The 12,966-nt window shown below is 39.7% G+C and overlaps 1 protein-coding gene across 1 annotated transcript; it reads left to right on the top strand.

Moving 5' to 3' along the window:
* Positions 1-3: 3 nt before the first annotated feature.
* Positions 4-11,520, top strand: UTP6 (UTP6, small subunit (SSU) processome component, homolog (yeast); the record flags this gene model as incomplete). Its single annotated transcript, XM_010294626.1, is given in 20 exon segments — positions 4-56; positions 168-252; positions 867-908; positions 995-1,087; positions 1,735-1,782; positions 2,543-2,606; positions 3,160-3,278; positions 3,867-3,944; positions 4,318-4,399; positions 5,672-5,753; positions 6,344-6,525; positions 7,510-7,589; positions 8,290-8,367; positions 8,536-8,715; positions 9,400-9,480; positions 10,045-10,061; positions 10,063-10,149; positions 10,236-10,302; positions 10,595-10,667; positions 11,242-11,520. Coding segments are annotated over 20 exon segments (1,749 nt in total), but the record flags the coding sequence as incomplete, so codon positions are not given.
* Positions 11,521-12,966: the final 1,446 nt, after the last annotated feature.

The following is a 12,966-nucleotide window of genomic DNA, read 5'->3' as shown; positions in this document are numbered from 1 at the left end:
GTCCCCGAGCTAGAGCAGCTGGAGCGGGTCGGGCTGTTCACGCGGAGGGAGATCAGGTGAGCCGGACGGGGGCCGCGGTGGCAGCGGGACCGGGTGCCCGGCAAGAGGCAGCGAGCGCACGCAGCGCGGCCGGGATTGCCCCACTCGCTGATTTCCGCTTCCCGCAGGGCCGTCCTGAGGAAGGCTTCGGCGCTGGAGTACAAAATACAGCGGAGAGCGCTTCGGAAGGAGGATTTTATTAACTATATTCAGGTAGGCTTTGCTGATGAGCAGAGCATGTTAACTTACGTTGCAGATCCAGCTCAGTTAGAAGTTTGTAGTGACCCACGTAGGAAAGTATACCACGTAGACCTGCTTCTTGAGGCCTTCCCTCACCTGGCCGTAGTGTTTGCTCGTGTTTTATCGGCACACGCTGTTAAGACACACCAGAGCATGAAACATAGCCAGGAGTTGATGCCTGAGTTTGGGACGAGAGAGTCTTCTTTCTTGCTGTGACTTTTTCAGCTAGTTTCTTCTCTCTCCAGGGATGCATAGACTCCAGTTCCCTGATGTGCTGTGCAAATTGTGGTTAAGTGCAATTAATTTTTTGTGGTGTTAGAAGTTTGGCTTGTGGATTATGATTCTAGGAATATGTGGGGTGGTAACAGCTCGAGTCTGAAATATGTGCAATACAAATACTCAAGCTTACTTTCAGTCAGCCTTAGAAATGTAGTGGTCTGGCCGGAAAATTGTTGCTTATTTTTTTCTGGATGTAATTTTTATTGTCCACTGCATTAGCTGTAAAAAAACTTGATTGGTATTTTTTTCCCTTACTGTTATGTGTCTCCTCATTTGCTTTTAAATGTTTTTTTTTCTTCCCCTTCTAGTATGAAATTAATCTGCTGGAACTGATCAAGAAAAGAAGAGCCGTAAGTTTGTCAGTTATTTCAAGTGCAAAATATTTTATGTCAAATTTTCTATTGCAATAAAATTAATACTTCTTTTTTCCTCCTAGCGCATTGGATATTCGTATAAGAAGGATGAAATTGAGAACTCTATTCTACATAGAGTCCATAGCCTCTTCAACCGTGCTACAGGAAAATGGAAAGTAAGTTTGTTTGTTTATACTGATAGGTAGAAAAATGCCCTTTTAGGTATGTAAAATTAGCTAGATAACATTGCCACCAAATATTTGCAATAATACAGAAGAACGTAGTAGAAAAACTAAGCGGACATTTGGTCTTACAGTTAGCAGTAGCCTAGAAGTAGATCATTTGTATCAGATGTTTTTTGTACACAAACAATATTATGTCCTTTCTCAGTCATTAGTCCTCAACTGTATAGAGCCATGTAATGCAGTGTGAGTTTGGTCTATCTGCTTGCAAGGACTAGGAACAGAATGAAAAGAACTTTCAGCTGCTTTAGGAAAAGGTTGTCTTGATACATCTAATGATAAAACCTAAATGAGGTGCCTCAGGAACCATTACAGTGAGCTCTCTAAATTCAGTGTAACATAGATTTTATTGGAGAGGCTGCAAGGAAAGGATCTTGAGATGGGAGGGTTAGCTTTCCTCAGATAGTTTGCAGAAATTTGAAGATCTGGGGGGAAAAAAGAAAAGGAATTTGAGATTCAAAATCCCTTCTCTCTGCATGCTGAGTTGTCGTACCAAGGGCATATTGCTTGCTTGTTGATGTGCAAGTGATTTTGTTTGCCTTATTCTAAGGGTGATTCTCTCCCCCTTGCATTTCCAACAGGAAGACGTCCAGCTTTGGCTTTCACATGTTGCTTTTTGCAAGCAATGGGTGAGTTTTCACAATGTTAATCTTACCTCATTTGAGATACTGGATTAGTGTTTAATCAGGCATCTGGAACTTGAATTACAAGACAAGGGTACAGACTTTACTGCCACATGCTGTAATGCTGAAATAATTTTGATAATATTATTGTAGCTGCCTGGGATTTTCACTGATGTATGTAAGTGTAGAATTTGACTTGGAACAAATTCGTATGAAATTTTATGCTTGCAGGTGGCAAAGGTGAGGCTGATTGCATTGAATCTGGGTACCATTTGGTTTGGGAGAATCATAATATTGGTTATACCTTCTCTGGAATTAATGGGTCACCTGTCTGTGAATTGTGATTTTGTTCCAAACATTTCTTACAGTGGCTAAACTTCCCGGTACAAGTCTTCATGTTAGCATTCAGTCACTAGCCTTCTGTACTGAAGAAGGTGTCTTTGTCGTAGTAATGCAAGTGGTCAAAGAAAAATGCAGTCTTTACCTCAGAAGTGGTCAGTGAGACTATGGGTTTGTAACTTAGGCAACATTTATGTTAGCTGTGTAGTTCAGAAACGTTTGAGTTAATTACGCTAATCTGATCTGGTAACATTTGAAAGTTGGTCAATATTCAAGAAGTAAGAGAAACTTTCTACTGAAGATAAAGTGGCAGAGAAATGTCTTTTCCAATACAATAGCATTACAGCTTGTAACCTTGCATAACGAAACTTCGTGCTGGTGGTTCAGCTTGGTACTAGAGCGGTTACAACAAAAATTTTTTTTACAGAATGCAAAACATCAGCTTAGTAAGGTGTTTTCTTCCATGTTGGCCATTCATCCCAATAAACCAGGTCAGTAAAACAATGGCGAGTGCTGCATAAATGACTCGGTATATGTTGTATAGTGTTGATGTAAGTTTTGGTAGATCTCGGTTAAAGCTGTTGGGGTAAAAGTTCCTGCTCTTTTCTTTGTCTTGCTGCTCCTTTAGAGAGCGGGCCTCTGACAGGGATTGTGCTGAGCAATTAAAAGGTGATGTGAAGTAGGAGTACCCATGGTCTGAATGACCATTTCCTAGGTAGACTGGGGACTAGGTAGATGTTTCAGAGACAGGAGATGTTGAATACTTGTGGCTGCTTTTTGGCTTTTGAAGACATCTTTGTATGTCGTTGGATCTGTAGCTATACCAGGTTAAACTTTCTGGATCTGCTTAGCTGTGTAGATATATCCTTTAACTCGGTTTTACATGGGAGATAATCAGTCTTATTCCATTGCTGAGCTCATGGATTACATTGGGCTGGGTATGTCAAACAACCTGTGCGTCCTGGAGAGTAGCCTCAAAATGGGTTCTCATGACCAACCACTTCCTTTGCCTTAAAATTAATTTATTTGTATCATATGTTGCAGCACTGTGGATTATGGCAGCAAAATGGGAAATGGAGACACAACTCTCATCAGAAAGTGCTAGGCACTTGTTCCTTCGGGCTTTGCGCTTCCATCCAGAGTGCCCAAAACTTTATCAAGAAGTGAGTTCCTGGTTTTCTTCTACGACCAATTACTTCATCAGTCAGGGCAGATCAGTCCAGCATATTTCTCAGATTGGTTTGAGAAAACTTGTTTTGCCATCAGTAGGGAAATGTTGTCAAAAAGATCTTAAAAAAAAAAAAAAAAAAAAAAAGTACTTTTTACTGGTGGCATTCATCAATTGTTTAGCAAATCCTGTATTTATATATGCAGAGTGAGGATTTTACACTGTTACATGTGTTAGAATTCCCTTTAAAGTACTGTATGCTCTGCTAGGACATAGTTCACTGGATTAAATCTGGCATCCCTAGCCTTTTCTAGGGAACATGCTTTTCTTTGAGGGCAAGTTAAGGTTTAAAGAATGACTAGAATGTGGTAATTTCTACATGTGGGAAATTTCTGAGTAAATATGTAGGGCAGATAGCTATATGCACAAACCTTTAAAAACCAAGGCTCTCAGACATCTGTGGGATGTTTGCAAAGTCCTGATTAGTAGCTCCTCAGAGCTTGTTTTACCATGTCTGTGGATTTAGATGTTTTATGATTTACCCCACCTCCACAGTCATTTAATTTTATTCTTTCTCTTGCAGTATTTTAGAATGGAACTGATGCATGCTGAAAAACAGAGGAAGGAAAAGAAAGAATTTGAACAAGCAAAGATGGACTTGGTAGGTCAGCTAAACTTACTTAAGAGCTATTGTCTGCTTGTGTATCACACATTTGAATGCATAGCTTTAAGGGATCTGTATTAACGGTTTGTTTGAGAACAGCTTAGAGAAAGTTTTTGTTCATGTCCTGTGCCTGTGTTAAGCTTTTTAAGTGTTTGCTGATGCTCAGCTCAAATACCTCATACATTCATTTTTCTTTACAATTGTAAAGTCTTTTGTTACATCCCTCCAGTTTGAAACTTAATAGTAATGTCTGGAAAGGGGTAATTAAACTTACTATCTCTTATTTCTTTAAGTTTTTTGCATGTTTGCAAAAATGGTAGCTGAGAAAGGGAAGCGATTTTTTTCAGTGATGTTATGCTTGATGTTGCAGGGGGAATTCAATTATGCTGAAGAGATTCTCAATGGGGAAATGGCTCGCATAATCTACAGGGACGCTGCTCAAAAAATTAAAGGTGATTTAACATTTCTTGTAGCTCCTTAATAGGAAAATTGTCACCTTTAACTCAGCTCTCCAGTAGGTAACAGAGAGAGACACTGTTCCAGTGTACACAGGAAGATATATTTTCAAATACACCATTTCTTCAGTAGACCCTGGATAATGCCAAAGTATAAATTAATAGTGCTGACAGTTCTGATTTCATAACTGTTCTGCAGGTTGACACCTCTTCCAGTACAGCAGCTTTTGGGCTGAAGCAGCATAGGTGCTGGGCTTACAGTGTCAAAACTAGCTTGTTTAAAAAAACAAAGGGAGGACAGTTCAGAATTACACATCTTTTTTGCTTTTTTGTTTACTGAACATTAGATCACAACTAAGCAGCTACCACTAGTGACTGGAATTCAGACTAATAACAAAACAGGTTAGATTAACGAGGCTTGGTAAAATTCACGCATTTTATTGAGACAATTGGGTAAAATAACTGCAAAGTAGTAGCATATATCTTTGAGAAACCACGATAGATGGAGATATTTTGGAGGACAATGGGCAAAATATAATAAAAATGTCGTAAAGTAGTGGGGAAAAAGGACATTAGAGGAAATTACAGGAAAAGTTGGCTTAATTTAAATTCCTGGAGAAATAGTGGAATAAATAGGCATGCAAATGATTTGTAAGCACCTAAAAATAAGAAGGTGAGTGATGACTGATAGGGATTTGCGATGAACTAATTATGTCAAGTCCTGTCACTTGGTATTCTCCAAGATAAGTTGTGGAGATACAAGATGGATGGATATAATTCATTGACGTATACTGTGTGCAGCTTTGGAGAGGTCTGTCCCAAGTGTGGTGCCTTCTGTGTTTTCATGGCAGAGTCAAATGGTAGAGAAGGTGCTGATTAAACTTGCAAGTGGAACCAAGCTGGAAGGATCTCTAAGCATGTCAGGATAGGACTAGTTTATCACTTTGGAGTCTGGAATGTCCTGCAAGATCTTTTTTCTTTTTTTTTTTTTGTTTTCTTTTTTGTTTTCTTTTTTTTTTTTGGTAACTGGATAACATGAAGTTGTGATGAATATTGTCAGGCAGTCAGCATCCTAACATGACTTATCATACAGCTGGAAAACAGATTTATAGAAAAGAAAAGGGTATCTGCCTAGGCACTTAAATGTTATCTGTGTCTTGACAAAAGCTTGCAAAGAGAGAGAAATGCAAAGTGTGCAGTGGATGCAATACACCACTTGATTTTTTTTTTTTTTTTTTTTCCCCGCCCCCCCCTCCTCTTGAAATGTAGGTGTTGAGTTCCATCTGGCTGTGCTTTCTATTGCAAAGCTCTTTGATTTTACCCAAGATTTGCAAAAAGAAATTCTTGAAAGGTGAGGTGTGGCTTTGTGGTTTCTCTTTTTTACTTTCTCTTTTTAAGAAACATGTTCTCATAACTTCTCTAATTTATAGTGAGTTGACAGGTTAACAGCTAAAGGCTGTTCCTCTAAAAATAAAATGTTAAGGCCTGTGGGAAATCCTTTAAGAAAAATAAAATATGAGGCAAGCAAGAAAAGAATACTTGTCTCTAACTTGAGAAAAGGCTTTGAGAAGCTGCTAAGAAGAACTTTGTCACTGAATAATTACTGTGCTTAGTTTCTGTAAATTAACTGCAGAAACTGTGGATTTTCCTAGTGTACTTTGTGGTTCTTTTGGATCTTTAGTTGTTCCTCTCTCGAAAGAAACATCTCTATTGAAAGCTTCCTGTCTAGTCCATGCCATTACTGGAGAATATCCATATTAAGTAAAAAAACATAAAAGGCTAATATTTTGTTTTTCTCTTGTGGAAGTGTAAAATGTTTTTTCTCTGGCATTTGGTTCCTTAGAAATTAAGTACATTTCTACACCAATATAACAATGCTTTTAAACATACCTGCAAAAGAAGAATGAGGATTGAGTGGTATTACAGACATGGTATGTTTAGTTTGCAGACCAACTATGCTGATGATCCTCTTACATGGGACTACATGGCCCGTCATGAGCTGGAGCTGGGGTCCCTGCAGTCCACAGAACACATCACAAAACAGATGAAAGTATCTGAAATGACACAGAGAGAGGAACGATGCTGTGCAGTCTTTGAGGAGGCTGTGAGAGCAGTCCCAACAGGTGAAATGTTCTACCTTCATTTTAACTTTTTTTCCTGGTACTTCAGCATACTGTATACTGTGAAAGTTTTGAAGTAGGTGTTGTCAGGCTCTACCATCCATAAGAGAAGGCAAGCAGGTTTTAGATGCTACCTTTTGGGGATCTATTGTATGTGTTATTTGGGTTATTTTCCAATGCATTTATACTCTCAAAGGAGTTGCTGACCTGAAAGTGGTTTTTGTTGCTTGTTTGCTTTTAATTAATGTGACTTAACCAATGAGGAGAATAGAAGCCCATAGATGAATAGAGGTTTGGGAGTTGTGAATAGAGGAAATTTCCTAAATAAATGAAACCTGTAGAACTCAAGTGTATTGCTGGTGAGCTGTGTGTGAGCAGTGTTTTTGAGTTGCCAGTGGAGTGGCTATCCAACTTCAACATCGGGCATTGTCCTTACTTTCAGAAGAGGGAAGCTACCAAGGTTCTATCTGTGGAGTGGTCTCAAACTTCCTGCTTATATAGCCTCTGAAGTCATAGGATCTTTGGGTTGGAAGGGACCTTTAATGGTCCAGGCTGAACAACCCCAACTCTCTCAGCCTGTCCTCATAGGAGAGGTGTTCCATCCCTCTGATCATTTTTGTGGCCCTAAAGTCAGGCAGATAAAGAAGGATATTCTAAACTGCCTCTGAGTGTCCTGACTCTTGCAGGCCCATTGAAAACTACAGGCAACTGTACACTGAACATCGATTGTGACAGCATGTGCTGAAGCTTCAGCTGAACTAAGAGCTTGATGCTCTTTAGAAAAAGAGCTACTGTCTGCATCTTATACTGCGAAGCCATTTTTAAATGTTAGTGTTATAAATGTAGGGCCTCTTTTATAATACAGCTTTTTAAAACACAGTTGGCATTAACACTGAACGCTTGGATTCTCTGTATTCCTTATAGACAAGTATTTGTGCTTACTCTTGTGATTCTATAAAGTGTGATATTATGCCTTTGATTCTACAGAGGATATGTGGAAATGCTACATCACCTTTTGCTTAGAGAGATATAACAGGAAAACCAACAGTGAAGAATTAAAGCAAAAGGTAAAAGCTTGCTAGGAAATCATAGTAACAAATCATGCCTATTTTTACTGACTTCTGTAATCCATCAGACAAGAAGCAAATATATTTTAGCATTTTATCAGAAATAATTAACTGTGGCCATCATTAAAAATTAGTCTCCATCTGAGGGAATCACTTTTACTGTCAGACTCACATGTAGCCTTCCTGAACATGAATAACTTGGCCATCAACCGGCCTCATCAGTCAAGTACAGTGACATCTTTGGATGACAGTTAAGAGTGCAAACTTGTTAATATTTGCTGACAGTCCTGCAGACCTGTGCTTGTTCAAAGAAAAGGATGAATTAAAATGATTCTTGGAAATAAGTCTAATCAAAATTTGGTGCTGACACGTGGGCACCTTAATTATGTATCTGTGCTTGGGTATGACTCGGTGAATTAACTAATCTTCCTGTGCAGTTTGGTTCCCTTTTAATATAGTAAAAGAACATTGCTATGTTATTGTTCTGCTCCGTAAGGAGGAGATGCAATTCAAATGCTCAGATTTCCCCTTTATCTTTGAATGTATGCAGGGACCGAAAGCACTGGATCTGTAACACTTACTGAATTTCAGTGACATGTTGATACACTGATCCACTGGGCTGCGACCCAGTGCTGGGATCTGGTATATGCAGGAATAAAGCTTTTTTTCTTTACTTTTTTTTTTCCTCTCTTGGTTCTAGAGGCTGGAGAGGGCACTGAGTGTGTTCAACAAAGCCCATGAGCCCAGTTTGCTGCCAGAAGCTCTCTATAAGCAGTGGGTAAGAGACACAGAAAAATAGGTTGTGAGACTGTCCTGCATTGCTTGCATGCCTGTCTCTACCATTTTGAGTAGATGGAAAGATGGGCAATATTGTGTTCAAGGCCTTGCTTTTTAACAAGGTATTACAGATCTCTTGTGGTGATTAGCTGTATCTGCTGGGTTTTAGCTTCAACTATTACTGGAGTCTAACCTCTTTGAGAAGGTTACAGAGGTGGCAGAAGCTGCAACTAAGCGCTTCAACTTGTCAGTGGAAACGTGGCAGATGAGGCTGCAGGTGCTGATCCAACTGAAGAGTGATGATGTGACCCAATGTTTTGAAGAAGCTGTTAAGCACCTCAAATCTAAGGTCTGTGCTGATTTTATGGACTTTGCCCGCATTAGTCTTAGACAGGAAACCTCTGATACTTGAGTTGTGTGGTTTTTGTTTTGTTTGTTTTTTTCCTTTACAAGGCATTCAAAGACCCTAACTATTTTTAAGGTAAAAAAGAAGAACTTGACATTTCACATGCACATTGCATTCAGGAGCATTAGGGAATTGCAAATTCAATTCATATTCACAGTTTTAAAGTCTGAATGCGCATAGGTGACATTTTGCATACTCTTCTAGCAGTCAGCTGGTATTCTTTGTGTCTTAATTTCCTTTTCTTCACTGTGCTGATATATTGTTTGTGTGTGTAGTATTTCAAGCCTTGAATTAGCTATGTGCTCTCTTACTGAGAGGAAACAAGGAGGTAATTGTTTCTTTCCTCCTTGCTGTTCTTGGAAGTTACCTTTGTACCGTGGTGTTTGGTGATGCAGAAGAACTTGTGTCTCATCCCTGGCAACATGTGTTGCAGCTGTCCAGCTAAGTGGTATTTGTCCTGTAAGTGAAGAAGTGATTTCAGTGTGCAGTCCAAAGTTGTCCAAGAGCTATATCTAAAGGACATTTTTTACAGCAGCTGTAATACAGAACCTAGTGGATGTGTTGCTGTCTGTTTCTGTAAATCAGTCACTGTATTTCAATAATTTGATTTATCGGCTTACCTTGTAGGGCACTTTGCCATTATGGACCCTCTGGGTGGAATGGAGTGAAGGCACAAGCAGCAAGGAAGACACAGAAGCTCTCTACCAGGTACTTAGAAACCTACTTTTTATAACAGTGTAAATAAACAGGAACAATGTGTGTGGATGGAACATGTAACAAATGCTTTATACTGCAGTTTCTTCATAGATGTGTTGATATCAATGAACTTCAGGTAAAACTCTGTATGTTACCAAAAATCAGTTGGACATAGGCTCATAAGCACACATGTTGTCCCCATGCTTCTAAGACATCTAGATGTTTGTAAGCACAACCAATGATGGACTCTTCTTTTACTTTGTGGTCTAGAAGTTCTGCTCTATTTTCAGATGTCTATCTGAACATGGAAAAGAGAATTTTCCAATTTGTGTGAAAACATCAGCCTTGTTACGGAAAACTCAAGAAGAAAACTGGGACTTTAATCTCACTGTAAATTCCCTAAATAGCTTAAGGCAGTAATAGCTTGAGATCTGCTTTATGTCAGATGCCTAATTAGGGAGAAGGTACTACTTGGTTTCTTTTCCCTTGTTGCCTTTTAATCGTAGCTTATACGGGTTTGTTCTGTTTTGTCGTCAACGTCGTCCGTGTGTCCCCCCTCCCCCTCCAAACTTGCAGAGATCCTTACATGCCATATTTTGAATCTGTGACTATGAAGGAGAAGTATCTTGACTGGACTTACAGAAGTCGTGGTTATAAGAAAGCTAAGAGAGTCTTCACCAGGTGACAAATAAAACCTTCAAATCTGATTGTTCTAGGGCATATGTTAAAAGGCTTGAAGCCTAAAATTACTTATGTTTTTACTTCAGCCTGTGTGAAAATCGTCCATTTTCACTTGACTTCTTCAGGAAGATGATCCAAATAGAAAAGGAGCAAGTAAGTTCTTGAATATCCAATTAGTGCGTTGTATTTGTAAAATACACTTCTAATTTTGGATTTAAATAGGAAACAGCTTATGAGTAGTGTCATTACTTTGTGATCAGTTCATATTTGTCTTCTGAATTTGATTCATAGCATGTAACACAAAACCAAGTTCCATGGTAACTAATCTTTGGCAGTGTGCGTGTGTGCATGTAATTACCATGACTCTTTCTTTGTAAGAATTTAATCAAGCTGCAGATTCACTTCTGTACAAAATAAATGGCCTTTTAATACCTTTCTTTGTTAGGAATCCTGCAAAATGCTTCATCTGAGAGAATACTATGAACGTGCCTTGAGAGAGTTTGGTTCAACAGATTCTGGTACAGGAATTTCATTTATTTATTTATTTATTCATGCATTCATTCAGTGCTGCCTTTCTTATTTCCATGCATTTCAAACGGTAGCTGTTTGTTCTGCCCTTGTGATTGCTGTCATGCAGAGTGGAGCTTATTTCTTCTGTGCCATTAAGTGCGTGACACTCTGCAGTGACCCTTCACTTTAGTCCAGGGTCATTCACAGTGGGATAGCTTCAGCAGAACTACTAGCAAATAAGGTTTTGACACTGGCTGGCATGAGAGATGCATATCACCTTTAATTTGGATTTGCAAACAGTATGGAGCTATGTTTTCATAATCAAGATTTCTGCATTTTCCTTTTCAGAAAGTAAACAGCTCAATTATTGCTTCAGTATTTCTTAAGACCACTATTCTAGTGGGGAGTAGAACCCAGGCTTCTGGTCCTCAAGGGGCAGGGGGTTGTAGTTTCACAAAGTAAACCTCATCGCGTTAGCATCAAGGACACTTGCAAAAAGAGTGTTTCTAGGTTAGGCTTGGTATGTTTTGTTAAGTAATATCCAATTAAAACCTAACCAGAATTTCTATTTTTCTTTTAAAGATCTCTGGCTGGATTATGTCAAAGAGGAGCTAAGTCATCCCCAAGGCAAACCAGAAAACTGTGGGAGCATTCACTGGCGAGCTATGAAGATGTTGCAGGGAGACCTGGTGGAAGACTTTATTTCCAAATACACTTTATTGCAAACTGGACATTTATGAAAAACTATAAATAGTTACAACATGACAGTGCAGATTTTTTTAACTTCTTTGTACAAAGGTTAATATGTGCCTGGATCATATTAAAGTGTACCTTTACAGCCTTGCATATGTGGAAAAACGGTCATCTGCCGCATTTGCTTCTGCCAGTGGCAAGTTCAGGTGCGCAGTTAGAGGAGAAAGCAAAGGGCGCTCTGAGGGTGTTCTTCGTTCAGGCTTCTGAGAGCAAACTCTGCCTCCTGCCTAAACACTCAAATGGAATAGTCAATGCATCAGCTTTTGCGCTCTGGAAAGCTAATATTACAGCACATCAATGCAAAAAAACCCCAAACCTATGGAAAGTACACCTGTGGGAGATCTTCCCGTCTTACTAAGTTGAATAACTAAAAGTGCAACACTGGAGAAACAATCTGTAAAATTATGACATTTATTGTTGCTTCCTAACCTTGAAGTCATCTGTAATCCTCTTTTCAAAAACAACCTCTGTAACCTTAGTATTTGCATCCTGAGGTGGAATGCTGAGAGTAACTATGAAATGTGGAGGGGAGCTGAGATGTTACAAATGTCCCTGATGTAGACCAGAACTTTCTACTGTCACGCTTCAACTGTCTGTCCACAATGCCTGAAAAATGGGTAACGGGTTTTTGAGACAGCACTGTCCTTAGCTGTTTGCAGAGCCACATTTTTCCCATGTCAAACCAAATAAATCAGCATAAACTCTATCCTCGGGCCAGTAGAGCATGCCTAGGGAAAGTATAGGAACATGCAGCAATAGTTTATGTAATTTCCCAGTGATGGAACAGTGCAATAATGACAATACAGAGAAATGGCTCTTTAAGATTTTTCAAGTAAGTAGAAACTCCAGCTCTCAATTCCAGTAACTTTTGACTAGGTGGAAACAAGGTTTGGAGTAACAGCCTCTGCGATTGCTACTTTTGTGACCTCTGAAGTATGTCCTGCTTCATCCTCCCAAGCTTGTAGCCACACCATATTCCATCTCCTTGCTAGTTCTCAGCTCTCAGGGCCTGGCATCATGCTTTCTCCCCGTTTTTTTATGTTGCTCCCTCCCCTTAATTGCTTGACTTGCTTCTTCAGTTGCACAACAAAAAGCTTTTAAGTGCAAAGTTTGGGTTTGAGGGATTTTATTTGTTTTGTTTTTTAAGTCCTGCAAAGGTGGTACTCACTCCACCATTTCTGAAAATGGGCACATTTCCTTTACCTGTTCCGGTTCCTTGCAAAACGTGTCACTATTTGCAGCACCTTTGAGTGACAGGTGTTTCCTGTTGCAGCACACTCAGCTGATGCTGTTCATGAAGCACCTACCGGCTCTGCTCCGCACAGGTGCTTCCCATCTCCTAACGCTTTCTCTGAGCATGCTGCTAGCACGGGGCCTAAAGGAGATGCTTCTCTTTCGGCAAGATTCAAAAGCCACAGAGCCTGGAGAGGCATTGATACCTTATTTGCAGCTTTATGCGTGGAAAGCTGTTTTCTTGCAGCTCTCACGTCCGTATTTCACCGGGCAGCGTCCCGCAGTAGCGGGAGAACCCACGCGCTACGTGTTCGGAAGCCG

Source organism: Phaethon lepturus, unplaced genomic scaffold, assembly GCF_000687285.1.
Source record: "Phaethon lepturus isolate BGI_N335 unplaced genomic scaffold, ASM68728v1 scaffold47509, whole genome shotgun sequence".
NCBI classification, from domain to species: Eukaryota; Metazoa; Chordata; class Aves; order Phaethontiformes; family Phaethontidae; genus Phaethon; species Phaethon lepturus.
Note: the sequence above shows the minus strand (reverse complement) of the source record. Positions and strands in the feature narration are given on the sequence as shown.